The following is a 23476-nucleotide window of genomic DNA, read 5'->3' as shown; positions in this document are numbered from 1 at the left end:
AAAAGCATAGTGAGCATAACTGTTTATATAGCAAATTCACTAACCATATCAAAATGGTTTCTTATTTCCTTTAGCTATCTATCTATGCAAGAGGACAATGCAGAACAAAGCAAGACTGGAGCTAGCAGATTATGAAGCCGTAGGTATACCAAGATTTCAACCTGCAGGAAAAGGAAGGAGACATAACATACTGAATAAAATTGTTGTTGTTTGTCTGTAGCGGCAAAAAAAGTGGGAAGCTGAAGTATATGTTTGAAACTAACACAATTGTATTTAAGAAAACAGTAGTATTCTGGCATCAGAAACAGACATATTTGTCAGCATATTACATTCAATGTATTTAACCTTTTAACCAAAGTTTTCTCCACAAAAACAACGCACTTCCTGTAGGTGTCAGTATAACCCAGTTGTTTCTGAATCCTGTATCCCTCAACCTGTCATGTGCAGTATGGACACTAAACATTACAAATAAAAAAATAGAAAGCTGCTAATCAGGTGACAACTCATTCTATCATTTGAAAACTGTGTTGGAAAACGGAAACACAAAATAAGATCTACATTTGCTTTTACTGAGTGAAACATACTTTGCACATTTGATACTTAATGTGGTGGCTGTGTTATTTTTCATTATTCAGGCTAAGAACATTTTCAGTAATTGCAGAAAATCCTTGTCACTTCCTGTCAGGTGAACTGAAAGACAAAAACAATATTATCTGTCTTCTGTAACGTACTAATCTCGCCATGCTCCACATAATGGAGATAAGGAGAGGAAGACATATTTGAAGTGAAGTGAATATTGCCATCTTGGGACAGGAACTGCATAATTCACAAGGTTACCAGGTAAAAATCAGGGTTACAAAATCCTGAAAAGAAAAAACAAATGCAGGCACCACATCTAAGGACTTGTAAGCTGCAATATACCTTATGTTTGCTTTCACATGACTGAATGATGGAAGCCTGCAGAGCTTCACCTTATTTACTAGGCTAAGGGAAAGTACCTTGCAAAGTGAAAATTCCCTAGCAAAGTGAACAGCCTATTTGCATTTAGTAAATCAACCCCATGTAGTACACTCACTTTTTACCCAACTGAAGACACTTCCCACTTCCTCATTGAATGGGACAGTCACATGATAAGTCTCATATTTGTAATAAAAGAAACAATTGAGGGAAATGCAGATATCCAATCACATGAGTAGATAATTATATTCCTGAAGCAGTAATATACAGAAACAAGGTATAGAAGCTCCCAATCGCTGTCATGGTTACCTTGGTTATAGGAAAATATATTGGAGTTTTTTTGCTAGTTTTCTAAAGTCATATCGGGCTTGAAATTAAATTAAAACAAATACATTTTTTGGGTCAAATATCCATTTCCTCAAAGTTTTGAGATAATATGGCAATTTATATTCATAGTAAATTACCCTTTATTAATGAATATATTGTCAGTTAGAGCTACAAGTTCATAATAATCTATGGAATTGATTTTGAACCAAAATATGATTTCTCAAGCAAACAAATTTAAATGCGGCCCATATCAACTAGATTCCCTGATCCATTTTGCCATTGAATATTAAAGAATAAAAAACTTACTCTAATTGGTTACTCTGAGCTCTGATCCTGAACTTACTTTGCTGCAGTTTCCATAAATCATCTCCTTTGGGTTCCAGCTTTAAAAATGTTGCTCATCACTATTTTGAAGATTAATGTTAGTTGGGAACTAACTGATGTCCTACAAGTCATCTGCATGCTTATATTAATATGTATAATGAGATGAAACATAGAACTTCTTCTCCGATCAAACGATTCAACAGATTTATATGTTCTGAAACAGAATGTCTGTCAGTTTAAAACACAATTTAAGCAGAAGACCAGTCTTTCATTTGAGTCATATGTAGTAAGTGCACTAGATAAGATGTCTGAGCAATTCAATATCTTTTGTTGGTTGAAGATCTTTTCTAATGGTTTTGCATTAGTAAAACAGTGCCATCACAGTAGTAGAGTATATTGCATTATTTACACACGCTTTCCTTTTTCCTTTATCCTTGTTTAACCTTTGTCAGGAAAACTTAGCAAGACTGCAGCGGGCTTTTGCAAGAAAATGGGAATTCATCTTTATGCAAGCAGAGGCACAAGTCAAGTGAGTTTGAACTTGAGTAACAATAGCTTTCTCTATGGGCATGTTTTCAGTTACATTAGTGATACATTGATCAGTAGTGTAAAGCTTGACCAGTGGGGTCAGGGGAGCTATGAAGTTTATTATATAGAGAGACTGCAGTGTGGACTTTTATCACAAATTAGAAAAATAGAGCTGAATTATAGCTAAGAGGTCCTCTATTGTCCTGAACTGAAAGGTGAATATTGAGAATTAGAACGTAATTTCTAAAACATTTCTAAAGGATGAGTTTTTTTTTTTTCTTTTCTAACATGTATAGAATTCCCGATGCACTGTGTATTAAAGAAAAAAAAAACTAATTTGTGATCAGTATTTTTTGTTGGTAAATCTATAGCCAACAACATTTTTTTCTAGTTTAAGAGGCAGTAGTGAACATTTAGAACCTTTGTCAGGATTTCATAGTTTTTTCCTTATATTGCTGGGTGTGTTCGCATTGGTGAGTTTCATCAGGGCATGCACTACTTTTTCCACCGAAACGCAAGGTATTACATTATTGTGTGTGGGCAGTAGGTGCTTTGAATTGCCATTCAAATGAATGGCAACACAACTGGGTCAAGTCATTTTTGGTCTTTTTCTGAGAATACTAGCTGCCTGCCAGGCTCAGACTTTGTAATTTAACAAACTGACTAGAAACCAGTAGTTAGATCACCAAAATCAGAGTGAAGTTAGAGATCCTATTCTTCATACTTGTAGGTCAGTAACTACTGAAGCAGCTTGCCAGCCAGGTGACTTTTGTTTATGGAAGGGCAGGTCAGCAAAAGCATCCTCCATACTTCTTCAGTACATGTTTGATTTAAGTAAGTAATGCCATAAAACTCCATTACTTTTATGTTCACTTAGGTCATCCTTTTTTTTCTGTATGTACACAACAAATATCCACAAGTGTAAAATGGAAACATAATTATGAGGTTAGAATGTTAAGCTAAATATTTCATATTTATTTTACAGAATTGACAGAAAAAAAGATAAAACTGAAAGAAAAATTCTGGACAGCCAAGAAAGGGGATTCTGGGATGTGCATCGACCAGTGGTAAGTCCACTAACTAGTTTTTTTATTTATAATAAGCTCCGGTCATCAAGTACTCCTACTGTCATGTTTTAGGGTCTTCTTAGTTGACAACTATGGTAAGTAAAACAAAGCATTTTGTGCTCCATTTGAGTCTGTACATTGTTTAGGAAGGCAAAACACAACGTTCAGCTGTTATAAGTCACAGCTGTTATAAGTGTTAAATTGCTTTCATGTACATGTTTACCCCTACATTCTGTTTTTGGATGCTTTTTCTACATTAAAGTTTATGGTCCACATAAGATTTCCACCTTTTAAAAAGGCTACCTTATGTCTGTAATTCTTCCTGAAAGATAGCAGTATACAGTCTGGTATGTGAGTGTGCCTGGGCACCATAGATGTATATCTGTATTGTGAGGTCAAAGTGACGGCCTTGGCTAGTTTTATGAGATTTGGAGGGACATTTGCTAATGTCACAGCTGTACTGCTCACTCTTCTCTAGGGCTGCAACTGATGATTATTTTCAACTTTAAAGCAAGGTGCACATGGAAGGGCTTTAAACAAGTACAACAGCAAAATATTTCCCAGCACACTCACCAGCCAGCCTGCAAAAAACACTGTAACGACTAAGGCTAAGGCTCTGTCAGTGGGGAGTGCAGGCAGCAGGAAAGGGGGGAGGGGAAATGTCTGCATAGATTAAACAGATATGTACTTGAGCGCACAGCACACAGTCTTACTTAAGGAGTCACAGCAGCCCCGGTTATAAGACAGTGCTTTCCTCCCGGCTCTGTGACAGCTCGATGTATGTCCCAGTCAAGCTGCCATTTTGACCACTTTCCAGTCCAAGGCCGCTCACACCGCATCTTCTCCCCACCCGCTCATCTTATGTTCATTCCATTATGACTTACATGGCCATCTCCTTATGCTTCCGTTTACACACTGGCTTCCCATTTGCTCTTTTCAACAGTAACCTCCTGAGCCCCGGCCAGTGAACCCCCAGTTCCCAGGCATCTCACCTGATGCTGAGCAGTATCTTCTGGGACTCGCAAATCTTGTCCCTGGGATGATCATGGTGTTGGCATGTCTGGCGGGGGATGGCAGCTGCCGTCCCCCGCCCCCTTAAACTCAATCAGTGAGAGCTGGGGAAGGGAAGCGTGTGTGGAGCTGCAAGCAGCCCAACTAATCGACTAACCAACTAATCAATAATGAAAATCGTTGACAACAATTTTCATTATCGACTTAGTCGATTAGTTGTTTCAGCCCTACTGTTCTCCTTGCTGAAAGCTATGACATGAGGAAGCAAAACCCTGCCTCTACCAAGATGGCAACCTCCACTCAGGGATACATTGCAGCAAGATCAGGTGAAGGGAGACCACAGGCAAAACTAGAGAGTAGAGACTAGTCCTTTGTCCTCTGACTTTTTTGCCTTTAGCTTACAGGCCCTGATTGTGATAGCAATAAAGTTAAGTGGAAAAAAATGTAAAAAGTGTTTGAAAGATTAAGTAAATGAAAATGTAAAAAAAAAAGAACAAATGTAAAAGCAGCCCCACCACCCCCTCCATCTGCATGCAAATGTTTGTGGTCATAAACGGTATTGCAGCACACATGTTCACCTATGTCTATGGACTTAATTTGCTGTTAACTCAAAACTGAAGAGCAATAAAACATTAAAATTGTATACTTACCTATCGGTCATTTTCCTTTCCTGACGCCAGTACATGGCAGCGTATGAATGGGTAAAGCTCACCCCCCACTCAATCACAGGACTGGTTATATCCTAAATTAAACATGCCCCCCAAGGCAGGCATTCTCGTAACAATACTCAATGCAAAAGCCATGGGAGGGTCCCGTATGCTGCCATGTATTGGAAAATATGAAATATTACATATATGAAATACGAAAATAGGAAAGGAAAATGACCAATAGGTAAGTATACAATTTTCTTTTTTTCCTGACACCAACATGGCAGCAAACGAATGGGACATAGCACGCAAAAAAACAGAGATGGTAATGCTGAGATATTTATTCCTTTGCACAACTGTTAAACACATTCCAACCAAACTTCACTCTGGTCAAGACTGCTGGAAAGACTCTGTAACGTGACAGGAACATGTCATACATGGAAGAGGCCACTGCCTTCCAGAGTAACTCTGGAGACACTGCTAAATTCTGTCCAATGGGATGAAATCTTTCCGTAGAGTGGACCCAGAGACTAATTGTGGGCGCTATGTAGGAGTCTATGAACCATCAGGACCAAAGGAAACACATAAGCATAAAATAACCGCTACTTTTACCATTGGAGAGTTTTCGCTCGGCAAGAAGCGAAAGGGAGTTGAACGTAGGATGCAATAAGATGCACCAAGTTTCTTTGTGCTGAATACATGATTGGAGATACCTCCAGCAGCAGTGAGCAGTTCCCTTCTCCTTAATGACACTGAATCTATGAAAAAGCTCATGCTGTTGTCCATGCAAATCACTATTTAAGATCCCTGGATCTGTCATGAAAACGCTTTCAGGACCTGAAAGGCTCTCCAATCTACAAGACACTGAGATTTTTACCCCAACGGATTCTGTCACTCACCTTGGGCTAAGAGGTCATTGAGGTGATTAGCACAACTGAATGCAGAAGAATCCCTTGCTAACTTTATCAATGGATAGGGACACTTCTGATCATATTTGAAACAGGCTCACAGGCCTTAGCCTCCACCAAAGAATCTCCTATTTGGAATCACCTGGTCCTCTGGTACAGGGAATGTATTCTCCGTTGCCTTAAGAATCCTGTTGGAGGGGCTCAACCTCCAATAAGCCTATATCACTATTGGAACTGATTCTGCCAACATGAGAAAACGAGACAGCAATGAGCAGGATAGAGACTTGACCTGTCTTAAACCTAACACCTAGACTTTTTGGAAATTCTCCAGAGCTTCTCTTCTTCTTGGAATGACTTGGCTTTTCCTGTTGACGATCCCTTTAGATTTAATCAGAGCCTAAATTAAGTTGTCCTAGAGGACAGCCAGAGTATGAGCATACTGAACCATCAGCAGGATGTCACCCAAATAGGGAAATACTTGAAAGTCTAGTTTACTTAAGATGGTAATGACTGGATGTATGGAAAATGGCCTAAGTATGTGGTCAAAGGGCAGATAAACAAAGTGGAACCCTAGAATGGCAAGCAAGACATTTGTGAAAGTATGGGTATACAGTAACGTGAATACATGTCTGCTAGACATAATATCCTATAGCCTGTTTGCTGGATTGAGGGACTGACTGAAGTAATTCCATATGCAATATCTGTGTCCTGATCCTTCGGTTTAAAGCTTTGAGAACCAAGATTGTTCTGAAGTCTCCTGGTTTTTCCAGTCGGAAAAAATAGGATAGAAACCATGACATCTTCTGGACAGGAAAGATTACGTGACACTCTGTGCATTGAACCTGGAGTTTAACAGGACCCATGGAACCCAAACAGGATATGCTTAAATGTGCATAACTTCCCACAACCTGGACCAACTGGGCGAGTTCAGTCAGGGAAATCATGACAAGGACTCCGGGGAGGGAAAAATCTTGGCTTGTTCAAATGAAGAAATAAGGATAGTGAACTCTTCCATCCCTGTCTGTAGTCTTTCTCAGGCCTATAAGATTTGGCATCTCTAATTATTAGTTTCTTTGCCTCCTGTTCATTTGTTGGTAATGGCAATGGTGCCTTCCAATATGAGGAATTCCGATTGCCCTTGTGACTTTAGATATTTTGGTGTATAGCTCGTTGCTGAACCTGGAGGAGCCAATAAATGGAGCTCTGCGCCACTTAAGATAACTGCAGTCCGAGATTAGCAACACAGAATATCCCAAGCAGCTGCAGTATAAAGTCACTGGCTGATCTAATTTCAGTCAAAACTGCAGCGACCCCAAGACCTTTTGCCAGCCATAAGGTCCACTTCTGTGTTCTCTGCCCAAACACAGATTGTCTTGACTACTGAAGTAAGAGCCATTACTGACCCACAGTTGTTCCAGAAAGCTATAACACTTTCCTTAACTCATATAAGGTGTCTATACAGGATACTATATCATCCATAGGTAATGTCACATTTCTAACTAGTCAGATGACTGTTGCGTCTTGAAAAGTACATATTCCTTCTAACTTATGGCATTCTTACTGCCCCAATTATGGGTTGAATAAAGGCCCATGGTAACGGACTCCCTGGAGGTGAAATATCACCTAGGAAGGACGCTGGCAAAAAACCTCTGTAACCGACTGCCTATGGGCTAGAGGGGAACTTGAGATGAATGTAACTGCTTGACAGGGCTAGTAACTAATAGCTTATAAACTACTTCACAGTCTGTTTAATAGGGCTATAACTAATGATTATTTTTATAATCGATTAGTTGGCCGGTTATTTTTTCGATTAATCGGATAAAAAAAATACCATCCTTAATTTAAAATAAAATACACAAATGCAGTGTTACAAACAAAGTTTACTTCAGAATAAAACTGCATGCACAATTTTTTGCAATCACACTGCACTGGAACCAATCTGAGGGTGGGAGGCGTGTTTGGGATGCTATTGAAAGGAATAACAGTGCAAAGCACCTCCCGCAGCAAAATTTGTCAGGCAGAAACAACATGTTAGGCCCACCTTTTCTCATTTAAAAAAAATAATTGTATTATAAGCATTTGGCGCTTGAATAGCTTCAGCTATGGAATGACAGCTGTCATTGGCACGATTACGCAGATGGCAGCTTAATGTTAATACAGCAGGTTGTGGGCTGGTGCAATAGCTGGCCTGCTATTGGCCATTTCAAATTGCAATAGGCAATAGCAGGCTGGCTATTGCACCCACCCATTGCTTGCTGTTTAAGCACACATGGAAACTGAAGGAAGCCACAGGTATATTAACAGATATTCAAATGATATGGCGAGAGCAAAGCATCACTGCAAAGCCATAGGAAATTGTAGCACTTTCACTGAAAGGATAATTAAAGGATCTTACTTTGTCATCTTGACCATGTGGGTGACATCATTCCAGCGCAATCATAGACTCTGATGATGCAGCTCAATCACAGTTCTGCCAGGAAGTAAAGCAACAGGCTGAAACATGCTGCCATGATGGAGGAGGCATCCAAATGTGAGAGAACCCAAAGAAACCATATCCTATTATAAAATTTAGCAACCTAAACAAAGGGAACTTCACAACAGGAGAGGCTGAACCTGCGCAGCAGGCCGGAAGAAACCGTCAAGGTAAGGGTATCAAACATATCCTTAAGAAATAGCATAAACGGCTTGAGCGTTGAGTACCAAAAAGGAAATGCCTGCGTTGGGAGGCATGTTTAATGTATAGTATATCCAGTCCTGTGATTGGGCAGGGAGCAGATCTATACCCATTTGTATGCTGCCATGTTGGTGTCAGGAAAGACTATTAAAGTGTCTCCTATGGACAATTTTGTGTTTCATCATTGCACAAGGATGTTAAATGTTAAGACTTGACATAGTTGGTATCTATTTACTCAATGTGACCCCATTTTTTTTATTTTTTTTTCCAAAATAAAGGGATATTATATTGCATATGTGTGCTCTAAAATTTGTTTTAGTGTATTTTTTACTAAAAATATTGAATTGATGAACATATGCAGCTACCATTTTTTATTCTACATGGCCTCTGCTCTCTGCTTGAGGGTGGAAAGTAATTTTCTATCCAAAAATTCAGATTTTAGCATGTGTGTGCAAAAAAAAAAAAAAATGCTCTGGTCCTAAGGTGGTTTACACAGACATATATAATACATATAATGTCATATAAAATGTCTATTTCTTCATCTCTTTACTAGACAGGAAGTGAAGGAATCTCTCCAACAGAGCCTCTGAATACAGTAAAGAGAGGAGTTCTAATCCTTCCCCACCCTATCCAAAATGCAAAAAAAACATATACTCTGAAAACTTTATTGCAAGCGGCAAGCATAAAATTTGTCTTTCAGATGAACAATATTTCAGATACATTTCAGATATGAATATCACATATGAAGTATAAAAATTTAATTTACAAAGCTGTGGTGGGAGTGTTAAACCTGTTGAAAATGATGAACAACTAAACCATACAACCAATTACTGAGCTGAAATAGCATTTATGTTTATAGGCCTAGGTCTAAAGACGGCCTGTTAGCACCACCACCCTCCGCAGTCCCCTCCCCCCTCCGCTGGTCCCGAGCTTCGTTGTCCCTGGTGCGGCCCGGGACCAGCACAGCAGCTCTGTGACGGGATCAGAGGGAGATCAGCACACGATCTCTCTCCATCCCCTCTCCTCCGGTGTCTTGAACATAGACTGGCAGCCCTAGTAGGTGGGAGCTAAGATCTGCAACCTGAAGACAAAAAATATGCTTAGAAGACATGCATAAGGAATAGCTTAAATCTTCTTAGACAAAATCCTGTGGCTCCTACAGGCACATCACACAAATCTAATCTCTACAGTGAGTGGGACCAGTGGTAGGGGTGATATGTTTCAAAGGACTGGTCTCTGATGCTCTGTTAATGCATAATGGTGGGTATAACTTTAGAATTGTAAGGTCTCCACTACACAGCATAACCTGTTGTTTCACTGGGTTTTTCCTAAGGAACATAAATTAAAAATAAATGTAGATCAAATGTCTAAGATATTACTAAATATATGAAAATCTACATACATGATTTAGTCCCTTTCAAATTGTAAATATTAGTTGCTTTTAACAGTTTATTCATTGATCCATTCTTAATAATAACTTCAACTAAGTCTATGTTTAAGAGGATGGCAATCACTTAAAAGTAATATGCTAATTAGCTTCAAATCCTGTCCACTAAGAACATTAACATATGATCAAAAAGATTACCCCCCCAAACTCCCTCCCCCCGGCGCTCGGACTTACCCAGCCAGAGGACCGCGCCAGGAAGTTTCGATGTGTGCACTGCAGGGAGCGGGGCTTGTGACACACATATGCCTCCTGTAACTCACCTCCCCTCCCGCTGCCTGTTACTATGGACGTGGCCGGAAGGGGAGGTGAGTCACAGGACCCCCCCCCTCACTGAGAAGCCCGTCGGCAGTGCGGGGGCCCCGGTGTTCGAACACCGGGCCCCTGCACTGCCACATATTGCAGGACCGGACACCACTGAGGCTGTGGGGGTGCCCAGGACCGGACCCCACTGGGCCCCCCCACAGCCTCAGGTCCCGGTGCCCCGGCACAGCCTGCACCAGCGGTAGTTCTGCCACTGTACATCACTTCCGCATTCTGCTGTCACTCTCCGGCTTCAGAAGCTGGAGAGAAGCTGATGAAGCAGCTCCCTGCTTCATCAGCTTCTTTGGTAGTTTGTAGGTGACATTAGGGGTCTTGGGCCCCTGATGTCTCCATAAAAAGGACCTGTCACATAATTTTTGCTATCAAATAGGGGGCTTCTTAGCCCACTATGTGATAACAATAAAGTTAAGTGAAAAAAAATTTCAGTTGCAAAAAAGAAATGAAAGTCACACATAAAAAATGATTTTTATAAAAAACAAATTTTTTTTTAAAGTCCCCACCCATACATACATGCGCGAAAACGATGATTGCACCCAATACACTGCACATGTTACATATCAACGCAAACGCCGGAATGAGAGCATTCATTTTAGGACCATTATTTACTGATAACACTAAACTGATGAGCAACAAGAAACAATACCGGCGCCTCCACCTGCGAAACGGCCAGTTGTAATTATAATGGAAACACTGAAGAGGCAGCTCCCACATGTCAAAAGAGATCGTCAATCTGAGAAACAAAGAACAAAAAAGGGCGCCTCCATAGTGTAAAAACGAAATTTAATGATAAAATGTTGACCTTTGACTACACAGGGGCAGTGGACGCTGATACTACAGTATCAGTGTCCACACAGTGGCAGTGGACTCTGATGCTACACATCCTTTCAGACTTTCTCTGCTAGATGATCCTATCAATTTCTTTATGCCTTTTTACTACCGACTTTTTGTAAGTACAATTCAAGTTGTGCATTTTATCATTTATCATTTTAACATTAAATTTCGTTTTTAAACTATGGAGGCGCCATTAAACTGATGAGCGGTTAAAGCTTTTAAAGCATCGCCTATGGTCAATTTTTGGTATGGTAGTTTTTTGTGATTTTGCGGGTGTGCGCAATTTTAAGGTTTGGCCTGTTTGGTGTCTATTTACCAGACGTGACCCCATCTTTTATATTTTACCAAAAAATCAGGTAATAATAAATGTATTATAACATAATGTTAAAAAAATTGGTAATTTTTCCTTATTATAGTCAAAAATAAAAACCCCAGTGGTGATTAAATACCACCAAAAGAAAGCTCTATCTGTCCACAAAAAAAATGTATACTGTAAAATGGCCTGGGCAGGAAGGGGGTATAAACATATGGTCTTTAAGTGGTTAAAGTGTTTTTATACCCCAAACCTTTTTTTTTTGCATTTTGGAAGGGGTTCGGAAGAATTAGAACTCCTCTCTGGTTTTACTGTAATCAGTAATCAGTTGGAGAGATTCCTTCACTTCTTGTCTAGTAAACAGGTGGTGCCCAGAACAGGAAGTGAGAGGAAATCAACAGGGACACAGACAGAAGAAAAACGGCTTCTTATACATTAAAGCAGAACTCCAGGAAAAAAAAATATTTTTGGACATTTGCTCTGTAGAAATAAATTACCTTTTAATGATTGGGTGCTTCAGGTGTGGCCGGCTGCAGCGTTAGGTAAACCTTACTTTCATTCATCCCATCAACTACTGTAAGAGCTGAATTTCCAGCACTGTAAATTACAGCTTCACCTCTCATACATAAATTCCTCCATTCATAAATGTCTTGTATGTCTTGACATTTATTCGCCCTCCTCTGCCCTTGTCCAATCACAGAACACCGTGTGTTTTGTGAAAAAGGGAGGACAAGCGAACTGTGATTTCCAGTGCTGGAAGTTCAGATTTTACAGTAGCTTTGGTGAATGAATGAATGAAAGTGAGTGTATTACCTAACACTGCAGCCAGCCACACATATGACACCCATCATTAGAAGTTTTTAGTTTTGTTTTTTTGAAGAATATAGCTTACTAAATTTTACATTAAATAAACAGGAAAACAAGTCCCTTTTAGAAGTAATTTCTACAAAGCAAATGTCCAAACATAGTTTTTTGCTGAAGTTCCGCTTTAACCTGGGAATGCTGGAACCTCTGTCCGTTTTTTGTTTCTGTTTTCCTGTTACACATATTCTCTTACATCCTGTCTTGTAAAAGGTTGTTCCCAGAACAAAAAGTGAGAGGAAATCTGTCTAACAGAGCCCCGGATAGCAGTAAAACCTGACATATTATTTCATATGAATGCAGCTGCTCTTGTGCACATGAGGACAGGAGAACAAACAATTTCCTATATTCATCAGCTGTTTGCGCACATTTTCATTTCCTTAAAATCTCATTGGTGTAGTGATCTGCACATCATTATCACAGCCCTTGACCTAGCACCACTGTGCCCACATTTTAAAAAGGTTACTAAGTAAAAAAAATAATGCTTTTGTATACACATCTTGTATGTTGCTCTTCTTGTAGCTTATTTTTTGTACATACTTACACACCTCATCTAAACTGATGGTAAATATGCGTGCTGTACAGATGTTTGCACACACTATTTATATTTTGGTGAGAGCAGTTTATATTGGCTCCTATTGTTGCTCTATATCTTTATCTAAAGAGCTAGTTTATCAGCATATAAACAGTTTGCATTCTTCATCACACCAGATGGTTAAAAGTCATTTGACCAAGAAAAACTTCTGTATCATAGCAACAGGAGTCATTCAAGTGTGCTGCAGACAGGGGCTCATGTGAATGAACTGCAGAGTAATTCCAAAGAATGATATCAGGTCTGTTCTCTGATGGTGGAATTGCTGTTGTAGAAGTACATTTCAGAGAACATTCATGATAACAGGATAAGCAGGTTGTTTAACCACTTAAAGAGCGGGGTGTTAAACCCCCTTCCTGTCCAGGCTATTTTTCAGTATTTACTGAGGTCATTTCACTGACATACAGGTGAAACTCGAATAATTAGAATATCTTGCAAAAGTAATTGCAGTAAGTGCTGCAAAAGGGGCCCAAACCAAGTACTGAGTACATATGCATGCTTGTACTTTTCAGAGGTCCGATATTGTTCTATGTACAATCCTTGTTTTATTGATTGCATGTAATAATCTACTTTTTTGAGGTTGTGGATTTGGGGTTCTTGGGGTTTTCATGAGCTGTAAGCCACAATCATCACAATTATGACAAATCACGGCTTGAATTATCTTGCTTTGCATGTAATGAGTCTATCTCATATATTAGTTTCACCTTTTAAGTTGCATTAGTGAAATAAATTAACTTTGCACGATATTCTAATTATTCGAGTTTCACCTGTAAAAGACGGGGTCACATCGGGTAAATAGATACCAAACATGTCAAGTCTTAAAATTGTGCCTGCCCGTGAAATCACAAATGAACTACCATACCCAAAATTATCCATAGGCGATGCGTTAAAAGCTTTTAGTGTTAACAGTGATTGATGGCCATAGAATTATTGCTCACACTCTGGCGTTCATGTGTATGTATATATATATATATATATATATGTATATATGTAACATGTGGCACAAAGGTTGTTTTCAAACATAGGCATTCCTGACGCGTGTTTGCATTTGTATGTGTGTACCTAGGGGCGGAGGACTTTAAAAAAAAATGTTTGTGTTTTTTATTTTTTTATATGTGATTTTCAAGTTGTTTTTTTTTACACTTAACAAGCTAACATGCCCCCTATGTGATAGCACAGATAAAGTGACCAATCTTCTTCATGGAGACATCAGGGATCTATTAGATCCCCTAATGTCACCTATGGACCCCAAAAGAAGCTGATGAAGTAGAGATCTGCTTCAACAACTTTGATTCTGGCTACAGCAGCCAGAGAAATGACAGACTGAATCTGGAATTGATTCACGTTGTTGATGTTATCGCCTCCTATCAGAATGTTCTTTCTCACCATATTTTCATGCAGCCCACTTGAATGGTTCCTGTGTATGGAATTGCAAGAGGCTGGTACCAAATCAAATTCAGATACTTACACTGGTTTCAGTTAAAAGTATGTTCGATGATTTATTAATGAATACCTAACTGCAATAATTTGTGTCCTTCATTTTTTTCTGGAGTTCAGTTTTAAGGTCCACTTTAACAATTAATGAGGGTTTAAGAAGGGTGGATGGCGATATAGCCAAGTGAAGGAACTTACCTGCCAGCTGTAATTAAACAATGTCTTCAGAGTTTAAAACAACCTTGTAATGCTAGCTGTACACAGGGTGTATGCTTAAGACATTTTGCGTAACCTGTCAGTCGCTGGATACAAATAACGCGGTTGCATTATTAGTGTAGCTGGGAAGCCGGGGTCTCAGGTGGGCTGTAAAAGATCTCTTGTGGGCTCTGCAGGTTCTCAGCCTGAGACCCTGCAGAGCCCACCATAGACCCGCAGAGCCCACCTGAGACTCCGCAGAGCCCACCTGAGACCCCGCAGAGCCTACCACAGACCCCACACAGCCCACCATAGATCATGCACAGCCCACCACAGACCCTGAAGAGCCCACCACAGACCCTGCAGAACCCACCACAGACTACGCACAGCCCACCATGGACTCCGCATAGCCTACCTGAGACTTTGCACAGCCCACCACAGACGCCGCACAGCCCACCACAGACCCTGCAATACCCACCTGAGACCTTGCAGAGCCCACCACACATCCCACACAGCCCACCATATACCCCGCATAGCCCACCTGAGAAATTATAGAGCCCACCACATACCCCGCACATCCCAACATATACTCCGCATAGCCCACCTGAAACCCCAGAGAGCCCACACGATGCCTGATTCTGTGCGGCCCGGCTCGAAGCATAGATTTGTGGTCAGAGTTTTGGCACCCCCTTGAAAATGCCGCCCAAGGCAAATGCCTTGTTTGCATGCGGTGCATACGCCGCTGGCTGTACACTGTGCAAGGTAGGACTACAGGTGTGAATACTTTCTTTGTGAATTACCACTTTTGTGCAAAACTAAATGGCAGAAACATTTTAAAGGTGCATTTTAGCCTGTAAAATCCCAGGCTCAGGATTATTTCTTCCCAGAACACCAGGTAACTGACGAAGAGTTTACAAAGTTGAATATCATGGCGTTTTCAATCAATGCAAAATAAAAACCTGGATAGGTAGTTTGTGTACTTTTCCATATTTTTGAGATTGGCTGGAGTGTACCTTTAACGGTCAGGGTAACAACATAAGCTCATACATTGGCTGCTTAAAGAAGAACTCCAGGCATAATTATTTTTAACCCTTGCAGTGGGGCTACCCCCGCACTGCAAAGTTTAAGTGCTCGTTTGCATCTGGGGACAGAAATAAAAAATATATACTTACCTGAACCTCAAAGCCAGCTGGCTGTGAGACCAGTCCCTACTGTCTCACTCCTCCTTTGCTCCAGCAGTTGAAGGTCCTGTGAGTCATCACGTTCTATACAGTGTATAGGATGTGAGGATGCCGGGGGAAACTCCTTCACTGGAACAGAGGAGGAGACACGTGGCAGGGACTGAAGTAGCAGCCAGCTGCAAGTTTCAGCTGGGTATAACTATTCTATTTTCGTCCATAGACAAAAATGAGCACTTAACCCTTATGCCCAGAGTTCTTGAGTATTGAGTTTAAAATGTATATGCATAACCACCAGTAACATAAAACAGGAAATGTTTCCCAAAATATATTATCTATTGTTGCTTGGGATGAATATGTGCATACTTTTTCTAATCGTTAAATGTCTTCTTAGCCTGGGTGTGTGAATACAACGGAAATGGACATAAGAAAATGTCGTCGAATGAAGAATCCCCAGAAGGTCAAAAAGGTGTGTTTTACATTATTAAGTGCAGTATTTGTACTTTCACAGGGGTTTATATAAAAAAAAAACACCCAATTCAAACAATATCCATAGTGCAAAAGAATCACTGTACATTGCTTCGTAGGTAGGTGTGCCTAATAAAGTAGGCATTGAGGGCCCATGCCACTGTATAATGCACTGGAGTGCCATAAACAACAAACCTGGAGGTGTGTGTGTTTTTTTTAGAGCTCGTTGCCACAATTCAGTGATCTGAATGGGCCCTGAGTGTTGCCTTTCACAGGGTTCCCTATCTCTAAGCAAAATTGCAGTTTGTAGCAGGGACGTGCGGTCAGGGGAGGCATATCTTCAAAATGCTGCACCTGTCTACAGCGTTTTCTGTTCATACATTACTATGGACAGAAATACAAAGTGGTTAGGGCTACCAGGCACCACAAATACAGACATACAGTATTTTATATTGTATGCTTACACACCTGTATTTGCACTGGTGTGCATAAGCAGGACCGTTGCAAGGATTTTTGGCTAAACAGGCGAAGGTGCATTTTTCACCCCCCTTCCCTGGCCCCCTCAGGTGGATGCCTATGCAGCCTTATGTTAGCGCCAGCCCTGCATAGACATCCCATAAAGCAGCACTCCGAAACTAACAGGAGATATGTGATATCCATGTTACAGGTCAAACCAATTATCTCAGAAGCATTTAGAAAAAAGGAAGACCATCAGCTACTAGTGCCCTATATCTGAAACCACAAGCAATGACATCCCAAATAGTTCACTGTGGAGCACCCCAATACAAAGACACCCCACAGTCCACCACTCCAAAAAGCATAACTAAAATGTCCATGTTACAGCTTACACTGAACATATCCAGCATTTGGAAAAGAATGACCATCATCTACCATGGAGCACCCCAATACAAGGACCCCCCATAGATCTTGACTAAAGAAAGCATTACTAACAGCAGATAACAAGTGACCTTAAACTGATGTTTAATTGCTTCAGGACCGGCTAATGTAGATAAACGGCAGTACCCTGAAGCAGTTTTACCAAGATCATGACTGCTGCAGCCGTTTAAAAACAGCCGGCAATGGCTGTTGCATATACAAGCGATACGGAGGCTATACAGCTTGTACAGTGCAACCGAGTGTGCCCGCTCCGCTGTCCCCTTCAATTGGAGGAAGATCAACACAGTCCCAGCTGCTAATCTGATCACTGGACCCAGGAGTGATGTGTATTACATCACTTCTGGTGTTACTCTGTAATTTATGTGGCTGCTCTTCACATTCACTTTTCATGTTTTTTTGCTTGCAAATTTGTCATTTGTAGAATCAACCAATTACACTATAAACACATTTTATATACACTATATAATATATCAAAAATCATGTGTCCTGATTAATTCTGTGACATCCACTGTAGCTGCTGATAGGTTGATGGTGGTAAAAATTCTGTGTAATAAAATGTTAGGAGACCTTACACTAACCGCCGATGTACCGAAGGCATTCTCACTGGCCACCAATGTAAAGGAGGTATTTTCACTGATCAGCAATGTAACAGAAGTATTCACACTGACCAGCAATGTAACAGAGGTATTTACACTGACCAGCAATGTAACGAAGGTATTCACACTGACCGCCAATGTAATAGAGGTATTCACACTGTACGCCAATGTAATGGAGGTATATACACTGACCAACAATGTAACAGAGGTATTCACGTTGACCACCAATGTAATGGAGGTATTCACACTGTACGCCAATGTAATGGAGGTATATACACTGACCAACAATGTAACAGAGGTATTCACGTTGACCACCAATGTAATGGAGGTATTCACACTGTACGCCAATGTAATGGAGGTATATACACTGACCAACAATGTAACAGAGGTATTCACGTTGACCGCCAATGTAATGGAGGTATTCACACTGTACGCCAATGTAATGGAGGTATTCACACTGACCGCCAATGTAACAGAGTTATTTTCACGAACCGCCAATGTAACGGAGGTATTCTCACTGTCCGCCAATGTAATGGAGGTATTATCACTGACTGCTATTGTAACGGAGGTATTCTCACTGACCGCCAATGTAACAGAGTTATTTTCACGAACCGCCAATGTAACGGAGGTATTCTCACTGTCCGCCAATGTAATGGAGGTATTATCACTGACTGCTATTGTAACGGAGGTATTCACACACACCAGCAATATAACAGAGGTATTCTCACTGACCGCCAATGTAATGAAGGTATTTACACTGACCAGCAATATAACAGAGGTATTCTCTCTGACTAGCAATATAACAGAGGTATTCTCACTGACTAGCAATATAACAGAGGTATATAATCCCCTCCACCACTATTTTGTTAAATACTAATATATGTACATACACATACTTAACATTCCTTTTTCCTGAAGTTTAGGCTGATCACATGTGCTTCTTTTTCTTCCTTAGCAGCAATGGTGGGCGGTACTTCCTTAAATACATGTAGTGCCATGCAGTCCAAGAATACCGTGAGCTCTTGGGGGGAGCGGTGATTTGCATATCAATTGGCCACAATATTTACATATGAAGTAGTCACGGTTATTGATATGTATAATAATACCCCTGTCCATTCATATGTAAATATCACGGTGGGTGACAGCTCCGGCCACGGTGCGGGCTCCCAGGAGAGAGAGCAGACACAACAGATGGAACTGGGGGCAGGGCTCAGACTATAGGAGCCAAAGCTCAGAGCCCCATCCATAGCGCTGCTTCTACGTGTTAGGCGGTGTTTTTATGCCCCACACACACACCAGCGCCATCAGGCACCTGCTTGTGCTGCCTTATGGTAGTGCCGTATGTGCATGAGCCCTTGGAGTTATTGTTAGCCTTGCAATCCATATCTGCCTGATGCTGACCTTGTTTTGGTCAACGTATAGCTAGGATTTAAAAGTATAATCAGTACAGAGTAAAATAACAGTTTGGTTGGAGTGTATTACTGTGCACATTTGATTCAATGTTGAGTGAATTCCAGGTAAAGCATAGCAAGCAGTAGTTAAAGAAAAGATTCTATTTACAGGTAGCTGGCACTCAGTACGAACCAGTTTGATGCACAGGAGGAGCAGATAAATGGAGGTCTTTGAAGGTGTAGTGTATTTTCTTAATGTGTCAAAATTGAAGATAGGCAAAAAACTGTTTAAGCTAAAAGGGAATTTTCGCCTTTTTACAGAGCAACAAGCACTGATGCACAATGATTTCATCTAAAATGCTTTCTTCCCATGTTTATTTATCAAAAGTAGAGCAATGATAACATCAAAATGTATATTTACAATATCAATAATTAATAATTTGATTCAAAATCAAAAATCTTTCTTTCCTGGTGAAAAAAATGGAAGCATACACATGGGTATAACTGTTGGCCCTTCTGAAGTTTAGGGTTCTAGTCCTTCCAGTACACTTCCCTTTTCTGTGTTCAATATTAAAAGTAATCACATTACCCAATCTTAAGGCCTGTTCTGATATTAATTTCAAGCTAAATTATCGATAGGTAAGTATAACATTTTGCATTTTTCTGACACAAGCATGGCAACATACACATGGGAAAAAGCACGCTAAACAAAGGAGGTTAACACTTCATTTTATTAATTCATTGGACAAATTGTTATACTCATTTAGCGCTGAGCGACCAAACTCCACCATGGTCAATGCTGCTGAATTTAATGGATTAGGAATGTGCCATACGTGGACCAAGTTGCTTCCCTGCAAACTAACTCTGGAGATACACCCCTAAATTCTGCCCATAAGTACAAAATCCCTCTAGTAGAGTGGGCTCTAAGATTGCTCAGTGGCTCCATTTTCTTCACCATATAAACCCTCTGGATTACCTTGACCAGCCGGGATACAATTGTCCTAGTGGATGCTGTAAGCCCCACAGCTGCAAGGCCACAAGGGAATAATTGCTGCCACACCACCTGGAGGACTGTGGATCCTGTTGAGGAACCTAAAAACCAGAGGAAACACATAACCTAGGCGGCAGACCCAAATGGGCGTTAATGTATCCACTTCTTCTGCCTCTGGGAGGTTGACTCATGACAAGAATGCCTGTCGAGTGCCGAAGCCTGAACATCCTCGGTCAACGTAGTGTAGTACTGCTTGCTTTTTCTTTCTTCTGTTACTGTTCTCCCTCTTTGCATCCTTGTTTTTCTTCTTGGGTGCTATTGCTACTGTGTCCTAGTGTGTTTGTTCTTTCTGGTTGCGTGCTTCTCTCCTTCCATAGCTTCTGCTTACTACTTCTAGTGTCTCTTCTCTCTGTTTTTTTGTCCTTTGCTCCTCTCCATTTCTATCTCCCGTGTAGGGTGCTGGGGGAGGTGGGGGGGACCTGCTGGTTCAGCTGCTCCTTTTGTGATCCTTCTACCACTACCTTCCTCTGGGGATCTTATAACCACTTTCTGGTCTTTTTTTCTTGTTGTGGCTAAAGATGCTTGATCTCCAGATTGGTTCTTTTAATGCTAGGGGGCTTAATTCTCCTGAGAAAAGAAGTTGTGTACTTAATGAGATGTGGTGCCTTAGGACTCATGCAGTGTTTATACAACAGACACATTTTCAGACTACTATGGCTTAAAAGTTTTCTAATTTCAGGTTTCCCCTGGGATACCATTGTACCACTCCACATTCAAAGATGAGGGGGGTTAGTATTCTGCTGTCAAGAGAGGTCGGTTGGTCTCTTGAGGCCCAGTATGTAGATCATCAGGGTTGCCAACAGCAGCAGTAAGAACTAACAAAGCCCTGTCCTCTTATTTCCCACTCTTTAATGGGACGAGGCAGGATGCCTCCTCTCCCCCTTATACTTGATCTCAACTTTGGAACTGGTTATGTGGCATTGGAAGTCTCCAAATATGGGTATTCATCATAAAGTTGTGGCGTTTGCTGACGACCTCTTGTTTTTTGTTGCTTCTCTTGAAACAACCCTACCTAATTTACATAAGGAACTTGGCAGGTTTGGGGATCTTTTGAACTTCAAAATCAATTTTCACAAATCAGAGGCCCTAAATGTCGACTTGCTGGGTTGAAGTTTTCTTTCCAATTCAAGTGGGTGAGTAATCACATTTCATTAAGGTTAGCCCATCTCTGTCTGGGATCTTTGCTGTTAACTTTAGACCGATGTTGGCCAGAATTAAGCAAGATCTAACCAAATAACATAACTTGTCACATTCCTGGTTTGGCAGGATGACTGTTCTGCCTAGACTACTCTACCTTTTTCTGACACTCCCAATTGGCATCCCGACTTCGTTTCTCTGGTCTCTTTGACCTGAATTTCTCAGCTTTGTATGGGCACGCGCTCCTCCTAGGATATCCTATAAACTTCTCACTCTCCCAAAGTATGTGATTTTGTAGTGAATGGTATCTTGAAACCTTCCTCAGATCTCCGGTCTCTGGTGGACCCCCAGCTGTATGACTGGAGGATGTGCCAAATGCTTCATTTTCTTTCGGCATAAATTCCCAGGAATTGGTCCCCGCCCCCTCTAACCTGGTTTGATCATCTCTGCACACAGGCGGATCTGATAAGACATTCTCTAACTTTGACTTGCAAATTTTTGATTCAACCAGAGGAGGGCTATGCCCTCCATTGCTGTTAAAATGGGAGCGTGACCTAAATATCTGCCTCATGTTGCAACAGAGGACTGATGTATTGTATTTCTCACACTCTGTTTCTATAGCAAGCCGGATACAGGAAAACAATTATAAACTCCTGTCTCGCCAATACAGAGTACCGTCGGTCCTGCATAAAATATACCCTGGTACTTCACCAGTGTGTTGGAGGTGTGGAGAGGGAAGGGGTGATCTGGTTCATATCTTATGGTCATGTGTCAGACTTGGACAATTCTGGAATAAGGTGTGGACTCTTACCGAGAAACGTATGGATGCTGCTCTCCGAGACAACGTGTCTTCCCCATGTCTTAGTTCTCCAGAGAAGTAGATAAAAAATTGCCTCGGGTTTATCTATTGGATGCAGCCGAATTGTGTATTCTAGCCCTCTGGAAGCAGACAGTTTCTCCTTCGACGGTCTTGTGGTATGCCAAGATCAAAGAAATTGAGCATATGGAAAAATCTCATACGTTTAGACGAACCTGGTTCTCTTGGCACAAATATGTTTTTTCTCAGGAGTATGAGGAGGCTTAGCAGGGCGAATTTGACCTGGTGACTAATTATCCATAAAGGAGAGTGTTGCTGGCCTTACCCCCTTAACTTCCCCTAGTGGCATTTGTGTCTCTTCCTCCGTTCATTCCTCTCTATTCTGGTTTTCTGCTCTATTCTGCTTTGTTTCTGTGTGGATTTTCTCTTAGTTGTGTTTCTCGTTCTTTGTGTTGTTATTATTTGCTTACTTTTTGTTGGTTGTGTAACCTTTTAAAAATGGAGGATTGTAGGATAGGTACTTTAGCCCGTAGGTTCATTGAATACTGTTGTTGGAGATGATCTGACTATATGAGGTTCATCTGTCTGCTTGAGATACTCCTTTGTTTGTGTCCTCTGAAGTTTTTCCACTGTTTTGACTACTGTGTAACCTGTCATAGCTGCTAAATAAATAAACAGTAATAATAAAAATAAAAAAAACATAAAAACCTTCTATACCCGCTTCAACACTACAAAAAAAATTCTGGATATTCCAAGCCAGTGTTCCACCATAAAGCCCGGTCTCTTACTGGTGCTTTGTCAGGCATGTCTAAGGGTGGATTTAGACTGGTGTGTTGCCATTGTGGCGCACCATAATGGTCCTTTTAAACCACCTTTTAAAGCACTTTGACCTTTTTCCAGCTCACTACAATGCTCATTTGAGAACCATCCATGTGTTTGGTGCACTGGAATAAATAAAAGTCCAGGTGCATTGAAAATCTTCTGTTTAATGCCCAACCTTCTAAAATGCAGGTTTGTTGTGTTGTTAGTTGAGGGGGCTTTCAAAATGAATGTCAGAGCAACAAATCCCATGTGTTAATGTATTGTGCAGAAAAATGCCTATTTTACCACGTCTTACTACAAAGCAAAGGTGTGAAGCTGACCTTAGCCCTCGTTTACACCTGAACGTTCTGTAGCGCGTTCTACGCTCGACGAACGCTCTACAAAACGCTCAAAAATATAAATCCCATTGTAGTCAATGGTCTCGTTCCCACCTTGGCGTATTTCCGCCCGTCCCTAACGCGCTACAAACGGCCCACGCCTGAAAAGGTACAGGTACTACTTTGGGCCGTTTTGTTGCGCGTTTCCATTGGGATACAGCCAAGTAGCCTTCGGAAACGCGCGACGGTCGCACGACAGACGCGCATATGCAATACGCCTAGGTGTGAACGAGACCTTAAAGTCAGCACTGTTATGTTTAACCATGATAGACCTAAAGGAATCACAGATAGTCACAAGTAACTCC

The 23476-nt window shown here is 40.9% G+C and overlaps 1 protein-coding gene across 2 annotated transcripts in view; it reads left to right on the top strand.

The window, feature by feature from the left end:
- LOC108791224 (regulator of G-protein signaling 6) overlaps nucleotides 1-23476 on the top strand; it is a 267130-nt gene that overhangs the window by 210036 nt on the left and 33618 nt on the right. For both annotated transcript variants that reach the window (XM_018561640.1, XM_018561639.1), the window contains exons 7-10: nucleotides 75-139; nucleotides 2061-2137; nucleotides 3122-3203; nucleotides 16010-16084. In XM_018561640.1, the coding sequence (XP_018417142.1) occupies nucleotides 75-139; nucleotides 2061-2137; nucleotides 3122-3203; nucleotides 16010-16084 (299 nt within the window). The remainder of the gene's footprint in view (nucleotides 1-74; nucleotides 140-2060; nucleotides 2138-3121; nucleotides 3204-16009; nucleotides 16085-23476) is intronic.

Source organism: Nanorana parkeri, unplaced genomic scaffold (assembly GCF_000935625.1).
Source record: "Nanorana parkeri isolate BGI_ZX_2015 unplaced genomic scaffold, ASM93562v1 scaffold535, whole genome shotgun sequence".
Taxonomy (NCBI): Eukaryota; Metazoa; Chordata; class Amphibia; order Anura; family Dicroglossidae; genus Nanorana; species Nanorana parkeri.
Note: the sequence above shows the minus strand (reverse complement) of the source record. Positions and strands in the feature narration are given on the sequence as shown.